At 38.0% G+C, this 15,541-nt stretch overlaps 1 protein-coding gene across 1 annotated transcript in view; it reads right to left on the bottom strand.

Annotated features, from left to right (window-relative positions):
* The window catches only part of LOC150084650 (papilin-like), a 967,274-nt gene that overhangs the window by 254,158 nt on the left and 697,575 nt on the right, over positions 1–15,541 (bottom strand). Inside the window, exon 27 of the mRNA XM_090376529.1 lies at positions 4,635–4,805. Coding sequence (XP_090232655.1) covers positions 4,635–4,805 — 171 coding nt within the window. The remainder of the gene's footprint in view (positions 1–4,634; positions 4,806–15,541) is intronic.

The following is a 15,541-nucleotide window of genomic DNA, read 5'->3' as shown; positions in this document are numbered from 1 at the left end:
CACTGTGATCACTGCCACCTAGTAGTTCATTTATCTGCAGATTCTTAATGCATGAAGAATCACTGCTGATAATCAAATCAAGAGTATTCTTCCCTCTAGTTGCCTCCTGAACATGCTGATGTAGAAAACAATCATCCAATAAATCCACAAAAGCCTTGCTAGTGTGTGAGTGACCAGCCCCCAAATTCCAGTCAATATCTGGGAAATTAAAATCTCCCAATTTAAGACTCTCTGATTTACTGGCCCACTCTATTTCCCTGTACAGTATCTTATTATACTCATCAGAGTCATTAGGCCTATAGCACACTCCTACTCTCAATTTTGATCTCCCAATGCTTATGTCACACCAAACTGACTCGACACTGCACTGTCCAGCAATATCCACTGGCTTCACTTCCTTGGATTTTATGTATTTCTTAACTAATAGCATAACCCCTCCTCCCTTCCTATCCAGTTTATCCTTTCTGTAGACGTTGTACTCCCCAAATTCCAGTTCTGCATTCCTATATATCTGTGTGACACCACGTCTCTGATATCCCAACAATATCTGCCTTTGATGTTTTGAGCAATACCTCAAATTCGTCAAATTTATTTACTAAACCCCTAGCATAGGTGTACACGCAAGTATACATGCACCTATTTCTATTCTTAGCTACCCTAACACAACCCATGTGTTTTCTTGTACCGCAATGACTCCCGGCAGTCTCCGAAATATCCTGCATCTTGTTTTTCAGGCTTCTGCTCATTCCAATAGAAGCAGTGCAAGAATCTCTTTCACCTCTGCCAGTAGCTACTGTTAATCTATTCGTCTTTGTCTCCCCCCAACCTAGCACTTTTCCAACCCACCTAACACTGCCTCGATAGCATCAGCAAATATTCTTGCACCCTTTCTATTTAAGTGTATCCCATCCCTGTAGAAACAATCTCTCCTGTTAACAAGTACAGTCCAGGCTGAAAAAAATTCTACCCCTTGAGCCTTGCACAATCTTTCCAGGGCCGAATTGATCGACAAGGCGCTCATCATATACTCCCTCCTATCGTGTCTGGGCAGAATTGCAGACACTTTCAAATTCAATCCTATTTCACGGCTTTTTTTCAACAGTGACCTGTACTTGTTAAGCAATTCTGCCGGTTTCCTACTCATGAACTTCAGTTACCACTTCTCAGCCCACTTTCCCAACTTATCCAGATCCAGTTGGAGTAGCATACTGTCTTTACAGTCATTAACAACCCTGCCAACCTTTCTATCATCTACAAACTTGGACATTAAACCTGATATACTTTCATCAATATCATTGATAAATATACAAAAGAACAATGGGCCCAACATCGAACCCTGGGGAACTCCACTAATAACATTTGTCCACGAAGAGCAGTGTCCATTGATTACCACTCTCTGTCATTTCCCACTCAACCATCCCTTTATCCATTGTAGCAACTTACCATTAATGCCATACCTCTCCAATTTGTACAGCAGTCTTCCATTTACAACAGTATCAAAAGCTTTCCTGAAATCCAAATATATGATATCAAAATTATTTTTGGCATTCAGTTCCTTTGTGACCACATCATAGTATCCAATCAAATTGGTTATACAAGATCTCCCTTTAACAAGTGACAATGTGATCATCAAAAGAGACATGATTGTAAATTTTGTCCAGTCTGCTTTGGAAAATTTCCATTTCGTTTGTGTTTCTGTTTGTTTGAATTCTACATATCAGCGGATAATGATCATTGTTTAGAGGATCATCATGCACTGCATACACTCTATAGTTAGGAATAGAACTGGAGAGCAGATTGAGAGATCTATTGCAGAGGTTGACCGTAGTAGAAAAATAGACGTAAATGTGTTTGCCAGTATATAGTAAATACTGGCTCACCCATTTAATATATAAGCCAGTATATAAGTTCACCATGTCCGTTTCAGACCAAAGAACCCCATACTGGATGATGTTCATTAAAATCTTCTAATAGCCAGATAGGAGATAGTAATTAAAAAATAAGATTTGCCAGTTCCTGAATCATACATGGATGGCTAAGCAGAAGATATATTGAGAACAGTGTCAGAGTGATACCAATTACTGTACATGTGGCAACAGATTCCAATCAAGTTTGCAATGGAATGCATCTTCAGGGGACTCTTGAGTCTATGACTGCAGCTACCCCTCCATGGTGACTGTTAGTGTCAGATTGATCTTGTCAGAAGATAATCATTTTTGACTGAAACAGAGATTTCTGGTGTTAAATTTGTTTCTTGTGAGCACATGGCAGCAGAATTGTAATGGTGAATTTATCACAACCCTCTGCCTCCTGCTCTGAAGCCATCTCACTATTCATCTAAGGATTTTCCCTGTGATTCCAACCTGTTCCAGCTTATAAAGTAACTGCTCATGTGAGCTGAGTCAAATGCTTTGCTGAAATCCAAATAGACAATGTTGAAATTATTCTCTAAATCCAGCTCATGAGTGACCCTGTCAAAATAGCTAACCAGAGTAGTTAACATGATTTTCCCTTTACAAAACCATGCTGAGTATCCTTCAGAATTCCATTTCTATCTAAATGATCTGAATTTCACCCTTGATCATTGTCTCCATGATTTTCCCTACCACTGAAGTTAGACTGACCAGCTGGTAATTTCCCACTTCACTCTTAGAACCCCCCCCCCCTTATGTATTGGAGATACATTGGCACTTTTCCAATCCAATGGAATCACTCCCAAGTCCAGTGATGCTCTCATAATTAGTCTCAATGGTTCAATGCACTCGCTTGCCACCTCCCTTAAGATTATAGGGTATATGCCATCAACCTCAGGAGCCTTACTGGCCTGTAGGCTCAAAAGTTTTTTCATTAAATACTCGTGTGAAATTTCAATATCATTAATTACATATTTTTCAACTTCACTTCCATAATTTCTCTTTGACATAAATGGATTTTCTTCTGTAAATATTGATGCAAAGTGACTGTTGAGTTCATCTGCAATATCATCTGGGGTATCTAATACTATCTCACATCCATTACATAAGGGTATGCTCTGGGTTTGTCCTTCTCTTTGAGTTTGAGGGAACCCTCAGAGCCATATTAGAATTAACAATATACACTATACCCCAGAGGATGAAGTAGGTATTGTAGTCCATTCCAATAATGATGACAGCTGCTTGTGGACTACCCGTGGTCTGAATAATTCTATTAGTGATAAATCCTTATTCTACTGCCAAAACTATAAGGTTCTTGAAATCAGTATCTCATTTAAACCTTTCTCATCCATAGCCTCAGTGAGATGAAGAGTTATGTTCTTAGCCCACTGACTAACAACTTGGAGAACTTTATAACTGACACTGTTTCTACGCCCATCCCTAGTCAGTTCTCTTTTTATCTAACTCAACTCAGAGGTGAAACTATGAATTCTGGTACCTCCCACCACATTTCTAAATGGTCCCCATGTGATGTTTAAAAAACCATATGAAACTAGGTGTCAGGCACCTTGACTGCCTCACCCCTATGGTGGCAAACCTGGTGGTACAACAATTTTACCACCAAGTCAATAAAGGCCCAGTAAAGCTCTCTTCACATCAGTTCTTTTATATATTTTTGAATTTCCTTTGAAAAATACAGTTTTAATCTACCTTTGTTCCCATATCATCAATTCTCTTTCTTTTAATTCTGCTATCAGAATCTTGCTTTTGATATAATTCTCCGTTGTGGAGTTTTCAAGTTCATCCCATAAGTAAAGATCTTGCGACAAGAATGTTCAACTTTTTTTTTTTTTTTCCACAAATTTTTGAGCTGTGCTGTAACGTTTAAGTTTATCAAATCCAATCATTTGTGAAAATAAGCCTTGGAGTTCTCACTTTGTTCCTTCACTCTCTTGGTTTGAGTTGCTTAGAGACATTAACTTGTAACAGGTTAGACATAATTTCAGATACATCCATCCATCCTTTAACATTAACTTTTTTTTCCCTCCATTTAACATTAACTTTTTTCCCCTCCATTTAACATTAACTTTTTCTATTCCTCTTTTGTTTAATTTCAAACCTTTTCTTGTACTCTCATCTTTATTTTTTCCAGCACTAATTTTTCTTCTATGTGGCTTTGGTATCATTAACAGCCTTTGGAGTTTTTATAAGGACCGTCACCTCAGCAGCCTGTTGGATAATATCAATATTTGCATTATCTTCCTGTAACATATCACCAGTGTATTGCAACAGTTCTTGACTGCTCATCAGATCATTAGCAGTTCATCATCAGGACAGCAGCCAAGGAACCTATGAATTCTCGCCATTTTGGTTAGTTGTATAAATGAAACAGGACTTATACACAAACAAAAGATAAACTACAAGTATAGAATACCAAATATATGTAACATGTACAACAAAATTGGTCATGGTCTGAGGTAAATCCATTAAAAACACCAAGAAAGGAACCAACTCAAATGAAAGGCAACTGCAAAATGACTAATACACCAAAATGAATGAATTGAAAGCTCAACTTAGCCAACTGGGGTTGGGGGGGGGAGAGAGAGAGATGCCTTCAATTGTCCAGCTCTTAGCCCAAGGAAGTGTACCTGATACACAAGAGAAGAGCCCAAAAAATATATAATAAATAATAATATATTTAATATATGATAGTTTACATACCTTGTGAATTACCACATTTAGTTTCACAGTCCTGCCTAGTACGAAAACTATTACCATTATTCTGACAATCTCCATTATAGAATTCTTTACACACGCCATCATTTTTATCGTAAAACCATCTTATTTCTGTATTTTTGCATGGTCCTTTATTATGATTCAAGAAGCAAAATTCTAAAAAATATATATATTTTTAAATTCTTTTATATACAACTTTTCAAATTAAAAACTTATCAAATCATATTTTATCCTTTTAGTGAACATTAAATAGATAACTAAATAACAGATTTATTGTAAATGAACAAAACATCCAACCTTACATGCACAAGGCCAGAAGAACTCACATTAAAGAATTTCAACAATATCCTACTCTTCTACATAGCACAATAATACATTTATTTTTAAATATAAGGCAAACACATAATATTCTTTATTAATAAAACAAAACAATGCACAATAAAGAGAGAAAAAATAGCAATATATATAATCAAAGGTGCATCTCACAACATCTGGTCCAACTTTGCAATGGCTTTTATTGACCTCCTCAAGGTCAATAAAAGCATTGTAAACAGTATATATGCAACATTGTCCTACTGATACAAGTATGGCTGTTCTTCAAGATGCTGCCTTGATGTAGGTAATGCATTACTCTCTAAGGAAGTTATTTAGAGAGACAACAGCGTTCATGTTTCTATACAAAATAACCAATAATCTAAGGCCAAACCATGAAAAACAGTTAGCATTAGCATTAGTAGAGGCATTTGATGCAAGAAAGCAAGCTTATGCAGCATCAGCCAAAAAAAAAAAAAAAAAACCACACTTCCACTTCACCCCTCTGTTCGTTCAAAATATCTGTCCAGTTGAGCCTTAAACTTATTTAGGCTAACAACTTCCACGACAAGGGATGGAAGTCTGTTCCACCAACCAACCACCTGCTGGCTAAAGGCAAATTTCTGCACGTCTATCCTACATCTGTCTTTCCTCAATTTGAATTTATGCCCTCACAGGTGATTTTTCTGAGCTAGAGGAAGAATCCCATCAGCAATGAGCATGCTCAAACCATTCAAGGCTTTATACACCTCTATCAGATCACCTCGCTGGTGCCTAGTCTCCAGACACTAATTTGCAAAACTTAAGCCTTTCTTCGTAAGAGCACCCCTTTGTTCCATTCACTAATCTTGTTGCCCTTCTCTCTACTAGTTCCAGCAACTCCAGATCCTTCTTGAAATGAGGCCTCCAGACCTGTATACAGTACTCTAGGTGTGGCCTGACCATTGCCTTATACAATGGAATAATCACCTCCTTATCCCTGCTGGAAAAATTCCTGTATATCATTGACAATACTCTATGAGCTACTCTTGCAGCCCGTCTGCACTGTCAGAGAACTTCATATCTGCCTGCACAACCACCCCCAAGTCCCTTTCATTCTCTACCACTGTCAGTGTAGTACCACAGAGTTGATACGTTGCTCTGGGGTTGCTGTTTCCCATGTGTAGAACTTTACATTTGTCAATGTTAAACTTCATTTGCCACCTCTCAGCCCATCTGCTCAACCTTTCCAGATCCTGTTGCAGCAGCACAGTGTCCGCAGTGTCCTTGACAACCCTGCCAACCTTTGTATCATCTGCAAACTTGGACATTAAGCTTGATATACCATCATCAATATCATTTATAAATACAGAAAACAATAATGGACCCAACACTGAGCCCTAAGGGACTCCACTAATAACATTAGTCCACGACGAGCAGTGTCCATTGATTACCACTCTCTGTCTTCACCCCCTCAACCACCCCTTTATCCATAGCAGCAATTTGCCTCCAATGTCACACTGCTCCAATTTGTGTAGCAGTCTTCCATGTGCAACAGTATCAAAAGCCTTTCTAAGATCCAAGTATATAATATCAAAGTTATTCCCTGCATCCAGTTCTTTTGTGACTGCATCATAGTATCCAATCAAGTTGGTCAGACAAGACTTCCCCTTAACAAAACCATGCTGTGTCTGAGCTATAACTGAAGTCTTGTCTAAATGATCCTGCAGTGCTTCTTTAACCAGTGCCTCCATTAATTTTCCTGGAACAGAAGTTAAGCTCACAGGTCTATAATTACTTGTGTCAGCCTTTGATCCTCCTTTGTGAATTGGGGTCACATTTGCACATTTCCAGTCTATGGGTACCTCCCCTGAGTCCAAGGAAGCTCTCATAATTATGGCTAAGGGTTTGCTTACTTCCTTTGCTGCCTCCTTTAATATAACTGGATAGATCCCATCCACCCCGGGTGCCTTTCTTGTGTTTATCTTCAGCAGTTTCTCCTCCACTTTACTCCCAGTTATTTCAAGATTCTGTAGCTTACTGCTAGAGTTGAATACACCTCTGGCATTCCCCTTGCTGAATAACCCCTCATGTGTGAATGTCAATGCAAAATATTCATTTAGTTTGTTAGCTACCTGAGCAGGATCATCAACAGTTGACCCATCAATATCGAGTGGACCAATCTGATTCATCCCCTTCCTTCTAGAGTTTACATAAGTAAAGAACTCTTTGCTGTTTTTCTTTGCATCCCTTGCCAAGGATTTCTCGTAATCTGCCTTCGCCTGCCTAACCTCCTTTGTAACTTGGTTGCATATCAACTTGTATCTATCATAGGCTTCTGTGTCATGTGTTAATTTGTAAGTATCCCATGCATTTTTCTTCTCTGCCATATGCCTCATTAGTTCATCTGACATCCATTTTGGCCTAAACCTTGAACAATATTTCTTAGTTGGTATGTAAAGCCTAGTAGCTTCCAAGATAAGTTCTTTGAATGCTTCCCATTTTGAATTTGCTGTTGGTAACATCATCAGTTGGTTCCACTGTATAGAATTTAAATACTGTCTCAGTCCATCTTAGTCGCCTTTACGGAAGCAATAACCCTTCCCTTTACCCCTAATGGTAGTTATCTCTTTGAGTAAATCCCACTTCAGCACACTGTGATCACTGCCACCTAGTGGTTCATTTATCTGCAGATTCTTAATGCATGAAGAATCACTGCTGATAATCAAATCAAGAGTATTACTCCCTCTAGTTGGCTCCCGAACATGCTGATGTAGAAAACAATCATCCAATAAATCCACAAAAGCCCTGCTAGTGTGTGAGTAACCAGCCCTAAAATTCCAGTCAATATCTGGGAAATTAAAATCTCCCATTATAAGACTCTCTGATTTACTGGCCCACTCTATTTCCCTGTACAGTTCCTTATTATACTCATCAGAGTCATTAGGCCTATAGCACACTCCTACTCTCAATTTTGATCTCCCAATGCTTATGTCACACCAAACTGACTCAACACTGCACTGTCCAGCGATGTCGACTGGCTTCACTTCCTTGGTTTTTATGTGTTTCTTAACTAATAGCATAACCCCTCCCCCCTTCCTATTCTGTCTATCCTTTCTGTAGACGTTGTACTCCCCAAATTGCAGTTCTGCATCCCTTATATCTGTGTGACACCACGTCTCTGATATCCCAACAATATCTGCCTTTGATGTTTTGAGCAATGCCTCAAATTCATCAAATTTATTTACTAATCATAACATTTAATTCCACTGTTGGGATGATACAGTCTGACAGGTAGGTTATGCCTGAGTATCTGTCACACCCAGGAACAGCCAGTAGACTGGTAGACCATATACAATGACTCCTCACTCCAAAGAACAGCTTTCCATTGGTCTATGGTCAAGTCCATATATGGACGGCTGCACAACTATTGCATCCTAAATGCTGTACTGCTGAATTATCACAATCATCTCACCAAGCAAAAGAACCTGCAGTTTCTCATACATTTCCTTCATGTGAACTGCATGGGCTAATGGTATAGATGGATACTTATTTCCATTATGGAGTAAAACAGCTTTCCAACTGACCTTGGATGAATCAATGAAAAGCCTCCACTGCTCTGAGACACACTCCAGATGTAACTCTTTCATTAATTCCTGGACATTGTTACAATAAACAGAAGCACCATCCATGGAGTAATAGGTCATTATGTTAGATTGGCTCTTCCTATAAAAAGACACCTTAACACCCTTTTCAAGAAGATTCCACTGCTGAAGCTGTGATCCTAGTAATTGAGCCATGGTTTTGGAGAGGTCCAAATCTCGGATCTGTATCTTCTGGGTTCTGCATTTTCTGGAGACTCCTTTTCTAATCCTGAATCAGAGTCAAGTCCATAAGTTTTTGGTGGCTTTGGCACTGGCATTGTATTATCATGAGGAACCAGCCATAGAGTAGAAGGCATGTTGGGATACTCTCCTCTATGCTTGGATTTCCCCAGAAAAATCAGAAATATTGGTTATGCAAAAGTAATAATTGTTTATATCACTGGAACAGCAAAAGGCAACAATTTATGACTACCTCTGAGCCAGCCTCTTAATGACCTGAACATGAGCTACAGGAAATCTTTGGAGCTCATACTTTATCTTGATCTCTAACCTTACATCCAAAAAAAGACTTAATAGGCTTTTCTCACAAGTTGTGACAATGGCTTCCACTGTGATTTTAATACCACTTCTCGACAAATTTAGCCAAAGTTACCTGATAATTTATATGTATCCCATGCATTTTTCTTCTCTGCCACTAGTCTCATCTGACATCCATGTAGGCTTAAACCTTGAACAGTATTTCTTAGGTGGGCCAAAAAGCCTAATATCTTCCAAGTAACTAGTAACTTCCTTGAATGCTTCCTAATTAGAATTTGCTGTTGGTAACATCATCAGTTTTTCCCATTGCATAGAATTTAAATACTGTCTGAGACGATGTAGTCACTTTTACAAAGGCAAAAACCCTTCCCTTTATACCTGATAGTATAAATCCCACATCAATACACTGTGATCACTGCCATCTAGTGGTTCCTTTATCTGCATCACTACTGATAATCAGATCAAGGGTATTACTCCCTCTGGTTGCCTCTCGAACATGCTGCTGCAGTAAAACAATCATCCAATAAATCCACAAAAGCCTTGCTAGTGTGCAAATGACCAATAGATTCATCTGAAAAATTAAAATCCCCCTTTATAAGACATTCTGATTTACTGGCCCAAACTATTTCTTTTCACAACTGCTCATTGTACTCATCAGATTCATTAAGCTTATAACACACACCTACTCTCATTTTCCCTTTCTCAGTGCTTATGTCACTCCAAACTAACTCAACATTCCACTGTCCACCCATGTCAACTGGATGCACTTCCTTAGATTTTTATGTGTTTGTTAACTAACAGCATAACCCCTCCTCCCTTCCTGTCCTGTCTATTCTTTCTGTACACATTGTACTCCTCAAATTCCAATGCTGCATTCCTTGTATGTGTGTGATACCACGTCTCTGATATCCCAACAATATCTGCCTTTGATGTCTTTACTAGCAACTCAAACTGCGTTGCTGGTAAAAACAAGTCGTTGCTGGATAAAATGTGTTGTCTTTTTTTACTTTACTACTTTACTATTCTGTTTATTTACTTACGTGTGTTGTCTGAGGAAAAATAAGAACCTATATATCACTGACAGAATCTCATGAACTGTCCTAGCAGCTGTTGGCGCTGCTCAGAAAACTTAATGTCAGATTGTACAGATAGCCTGAGGTCTTTTTCTGTCTCAATTTGAGTGTTGTATCACCCAATTGGTATGTTATTACTGCTTCCCATCTGCAGTATCTTGCAAATTTCTGTTTAACTTCAATTTCTCAGCCTATCTGGCTAAGTTGTCTAGGTCTTGTTGCAGCATCATACCCTGATTTCTGTCATCACCCTGCCAAACTGAACCCAATCTTTGTACCATCTGTAGTCTTTAACATTAAACTCTATAGACATCAATATCATTTATTAATACTGAAAACAATAAAGAACCCAACTCTGAACCTTGAGGGCCTTCACTAATAACATCAGTCCAAGAGGAGCAGTGCCCATTAATAACTGCTCTGTCTTCTACCACTCAACCAACCCTTTATCCATAGCAGTAACTTGCCCCTAATATCACAACATTTCAATCTTTATAGTAATCTATCATAATTATGAAACAATAAGTAATACTGCAATATAAGCAATATTGCAGTGAAGGAAATTAGCAGTAGTGTTCTGAACTGATCACGATGCCACTTGATATAGTATGACGAATAATGGTAACCTTTCAATCACTTGTAATCACTGGTGAGCTATAGTGGGCTCACAAGAGCCCACTTTTATTTTTTTTTTTTGAAAATTTGCGAGCCCATTGTTGAGACAATCATTTATTTTACAAATGAAATCCTGAATGCAATTATTGAGTATCCAGAGCCGAAACTACAGTGGGGCAAGTGGGGCCTTATTCCCAGAATTTTAATGGTGCAATCGATTGGTTATGTATTTTAAAATTGCTTCATTTTTGATTTAATTACAGTTGTACCTCTGTTTAACGAACTTCTTTATAGCAAATTTTTTGATTCCCCTTGGTAATTAAATTTAAATAGTTTCTGTTGAATGAAGAAAATTTCCATGTAATGAATGGATTAGGAGAGACAACTGTGTATGCACGGTTCTCACCTCTGGCCTTTAGGCAATTTAGGTAATTAAAAAGTGCAAATTAAGTGTGAAAGAGATTACCATTTCACAATGTTAGTGGTGTCCATAAAACCTATGCAGTCATATACTGAGAAGTCGCATTGGTCAATATGCTTTCCATAGCCAGTCAGAGGATTAAGAAGATTCTCGACACGGATTATAGCCTCTGGTCAACGTGTGTTGTGGTTCCCCTTTACTGGTATTAGTATAAAATATCAGGGAAGAGAGCCTAAAAAACTTCAAGGGTTGTGTTAGGGTTGTTAAATATACAAGAACAGTAAATCTTAATTGTTTATACAGTAACGTTAGAAGTGTCGTCAATAAAATGAGCGAATTCGAACTGCTGGTTAAAACAAGTAACACGGACATAATAGGGCTTACAGAGACGTGGTGCCACCCGGAAATTGGGGATGATGAGTTTCAGTACGGCTTGTATAATGTATTTAGGAAGGATAGAGTGGATAGAAGGGGTGGTGGGGTAATGCTTCTTATCAGAAGCAGCCTGAGTGCGACGATAGCTTTCCCGGATTCAGACATTTCACATGCTAGTATAGAGTCTGTATGGTGTGAGATAGTTGGAAACAAAGGTACAATGCGAGTAGGAGTAATCTATAGACCAGGTGATTGTGAAGACTATGACAAAAGCCTCTACATGCAAATGGAATGGGCAAGTAAGCGTCAATGTCTTATTATGGGTGATTTCAATTTGCCTCTAATTGATTGGAGTAAATGGGAAGGAAACTCGACATGGGGAACAAAATTTTTAAATCAACTAGATGACTGTTATTTGTATCAACATGTCAGGGAAAGTACTAGAGAAAAGAATATCCTAGACCTCATCATCACACATGAATCAGATGACATAACAGGGCTGACAGTAGAGGAACCAGTAGCAGGAAGTGATCATGGAGTTCTACGGTGGATGATGACGAGAGAGGTAGCAGAAGTAAAAGGCAAAGGAATGGGTTTTAATTTCAGAAAAGGAAATTATGATGCCTTAAGGTACTACATGGCCTCTATTAACTGGGTAGATATCGCGCAGAGAATGAATACAATTGAACTGTGGTACGCTTTTAAAACATTAATCACAGATGCCTTGAATGCGTATATACCATTAAAAAAATACTCCACGAGAAGGGTTCCAAGTTGGATGAATAGTGAAGTTGCCACATTACTTGAGCAGAAAAAGGTGGCATGGAAAAGTTACAGAGCAATAAAAAGTACTGAAGCCTATAACAGCTACAAGGTGATGTGTAATAGAGCCACAGAAAAGGTTCGACAGGCAAAGGCAGTTTATGAGAAATCACTAGCAAACAGAGCAAAGAGGGGGGATAAAGAATTCTTCACATATATAAATGCCAAGAAGAGCAGGACAAACCAGATCGGACCTTTACGTAAGGGAAAGGGGACAGTAATAAATACACCAGCTGCCGTTGCAGATGAACTCAACAGTTATTTTGCATCGATATTTACAAATGAAAAGCCTTTTGTGGCAATGGGAAATTGTGGGAGCGAAGTTAAAAAATATGTAATTAATGATATTGAAATTTCGCAAGATTATTTAATGAAAAAACTTTCAAGCCTACAGACCAGTAAGGCTCCTGGAGTTGATGGAATATACCCTATAATCTTGAGAGAGGCGGCAAGCGAGTGCATTGAACCACTGAGGCTGGTTATGCGAGCATCACTAGACTCTGGGGAGATTCCCTTGGATTGGAAAAGTGCAAATGTATCACCCATACATAAGGGTGGCTCTAAAAGTGAAGTGGGAAATTATCGACCTGTCAGTCTGACTTCAGTAGTAGGGAAAATCATGGAGGCAATGATCAAGGGTGGAATTCAGGATCATTTGGATCGAATTGAAATTCTCAAGGATACTCAGCATGGTTTTGTAAAGGGAAAATCATGTTTAACAAATCTGGTTCACTATTTCGAAAGGGTCACTCACGAGCTGGATTTAGGGAATAATTTCGACATTGTTTATTTAGATTTCAGCAAAGCTTTTGACTCAGTCCCACATGAGCGGTTGCTTTATAAGCTAGAACAGGTTGGAATCACTGGGAAAATCCTTAGATGGATAGAAGGATGGCTTCAGGGTAGGAGGCAGAGGGTTGTGATAAATGGCTATTCCTCAGATTGGGTTGATGTAAGAAGTGGGGTTCCCCAAGGATCAGTATTAGGACCACTGTTGTTTTTAATTTTCATAAACGACATTGATGAAGGGATAGAGGGCGTGATGTCTAAATTTGCAGATGATGTTAAAATTGGTAGAGTAGTTAATGATCACTGTCAAGCTGAGCTTCTTCAGAGAGACCTAGATAGACTTCAAGAATGGTCAGAAAAATGGCAGCTGTGCTTTAATCCAACAAAGTGTAAGGTATTACACCTGGGAAACAGTAATCCCAAAATAACTTATTCACTTGGTGGAGTTCAACTAAACCCAGTACTGGAGGAAAGGGACTTGGGTGTTACGATACGGTCAGACATGAAATTCTCTGAGCATTGTAAACAGGTTGCAAGGAAGGCCCATGGTGTCCTATCGATGATCTATCGAACTTTTGCAAGTAGAGATAGGGACGTGATAATCCCATTATATAAGGCTTATGTTAGACCACGCTTGGAATACTGTGTTCAACTATGGAGACCGCACCTAAAGAAAGACATCGAGCTTCTTGAAAGGGTGCAAAGGCGGGTAACTCGCCTGGTGAGATCGGCAAAAGGGCGTCCTTATGAAGAAAGACTTCGAATATGTGGGTTGCAGAGTTTGGAAACTAGACACCTTAGAGGAGATTTGATTGAGGTGTTTAAGGCTCTGAGAGGCATCAGTAAAATGAATGAGGACAAAATTTTCAAGATTATAAATGATGCTAGAACTAGGGGACATAAATTCAAGTTACGGGGGGAAATGTTTAGATTGGACTGCAGGAAGTTTTATTTTAGCCAGCGAGTTATAAATTATTGGAATAAGTTGCCTTCATGGGTGGTAGAGGCCGACAGTTTGGGGAAATTCAAAGGTCATCTGGATAGTACTTTCGGGTAAGGGAAGCGCATAGGATGATAGGATTAATTTCCTTTTTATTTATTTTTTATTTCATTTTATTATTTTTATTTATTTGTTAATTATTATTATTTATTTATTTATTTAATTTTTGTTTATATCATTGTTTTGTTCGGATTTTTTTTTTTTTTTTTTTTTTTTTGGCTGGTGCAGCATAAGCCATAGGCTTTCTTGCACCATACGGCCGTTACTAATACTAATACTAATACTGCAATAAACAGGCATATATTTTTCGGAGAAGTGAGTGATACTTTCCTTCCAGTAAATTTCTCCTGTCTATGTTTACATAGTCACAATAGCTGAATATCCTTGTGATTCCGGCATTTTGCACTGTATTCAAAGAACTAGTGGGAGTAGCAACGTAGAGAGGGGAGGGGATTGAGGACTAAGATATTATATAAACTTTACGAAGGTGAAACGTTGGCAGATTTTGAAACTTTGTCGAGCCTTTCACTGTGTAGAAAATATTCCAAAATATAATGACATACAGGCAATGATTTAAAAAAAAAAAAAACTGTATCACCAATCTCCAAAAAACTAGTGCGAATTAAGAATGATTGCTAAAGAACTTGATATGGAAACTATAAAGATCGGGAAACGACGAGCTGCTTGTAGCTTGCGGACGATAATTGTGGGTTGGAGGAATTATCCCACTTTGTGCAAACATTTTGAATCAGAAGTTAAATATTCCGGATTATTAAATCGACTTTTAAATTTGAAATTTCTTACCCATTTAGCACTAATGATCGACATCCTGCAGGAGCTCTCTTACCTTTCAGAAGATTTACAGAATCACAACGAGAAAAGCATATAAATTAATTATTTGAACTATCTAATTTGAAAAATTAGATAGTTAATTTGAATAAGCTAATTTGAAAAATTCTGAGGAAATTATGAAGCTAAAATTGAGAGTATGTTGAAGTTGAAAGAATTTGAAGGAATCAAAGTAAAAAAATTACCAAGTGACAAGTTATTAAATGCATTGTTTTATCCTTAAAGGATAAGTTATTAATGCAATGGAGTGATTTTAAATTAAATAAAGAAAATAACGATACCATTGAAAGAAATTTTAAACATATACTACCCGAAATCATGGAATGTGAAACAACTTTCACCTCGGTTACAAGACGGTGAAAAGCGAATAAGAAATTTAAATTTTCTCATAAAATATGAAATAAAAATTAATGATTTTAGAGATTTTGTCGAAGTCAGTTTATCTTTAAAATTGAGTGAAATTCCCTTTTCAGTTAAGAATGCCAGAAATATCTTTGAGACCATTGCTATTAGGA

The sequence above is a fragment of the Mastigoproctus giganteus genome, chromosome 6 (assembly GCF_048544385.1).
Source record: "Mastigoproctus giganteus isolate SK-2022 chromosome 6, ASM4854438v1, whole genome shotgun sequence".
NCBI classification, from domain to species: Eukaryota; Metazoa; Arthropoda; class Arachnida; order Uropygi; family Thelyphonidae; genus Mastigoproctus; species Mastigoproctus giganteus.
This window is presented reverse-complemented; position numbering and strand designations above follow the sequence as displayed.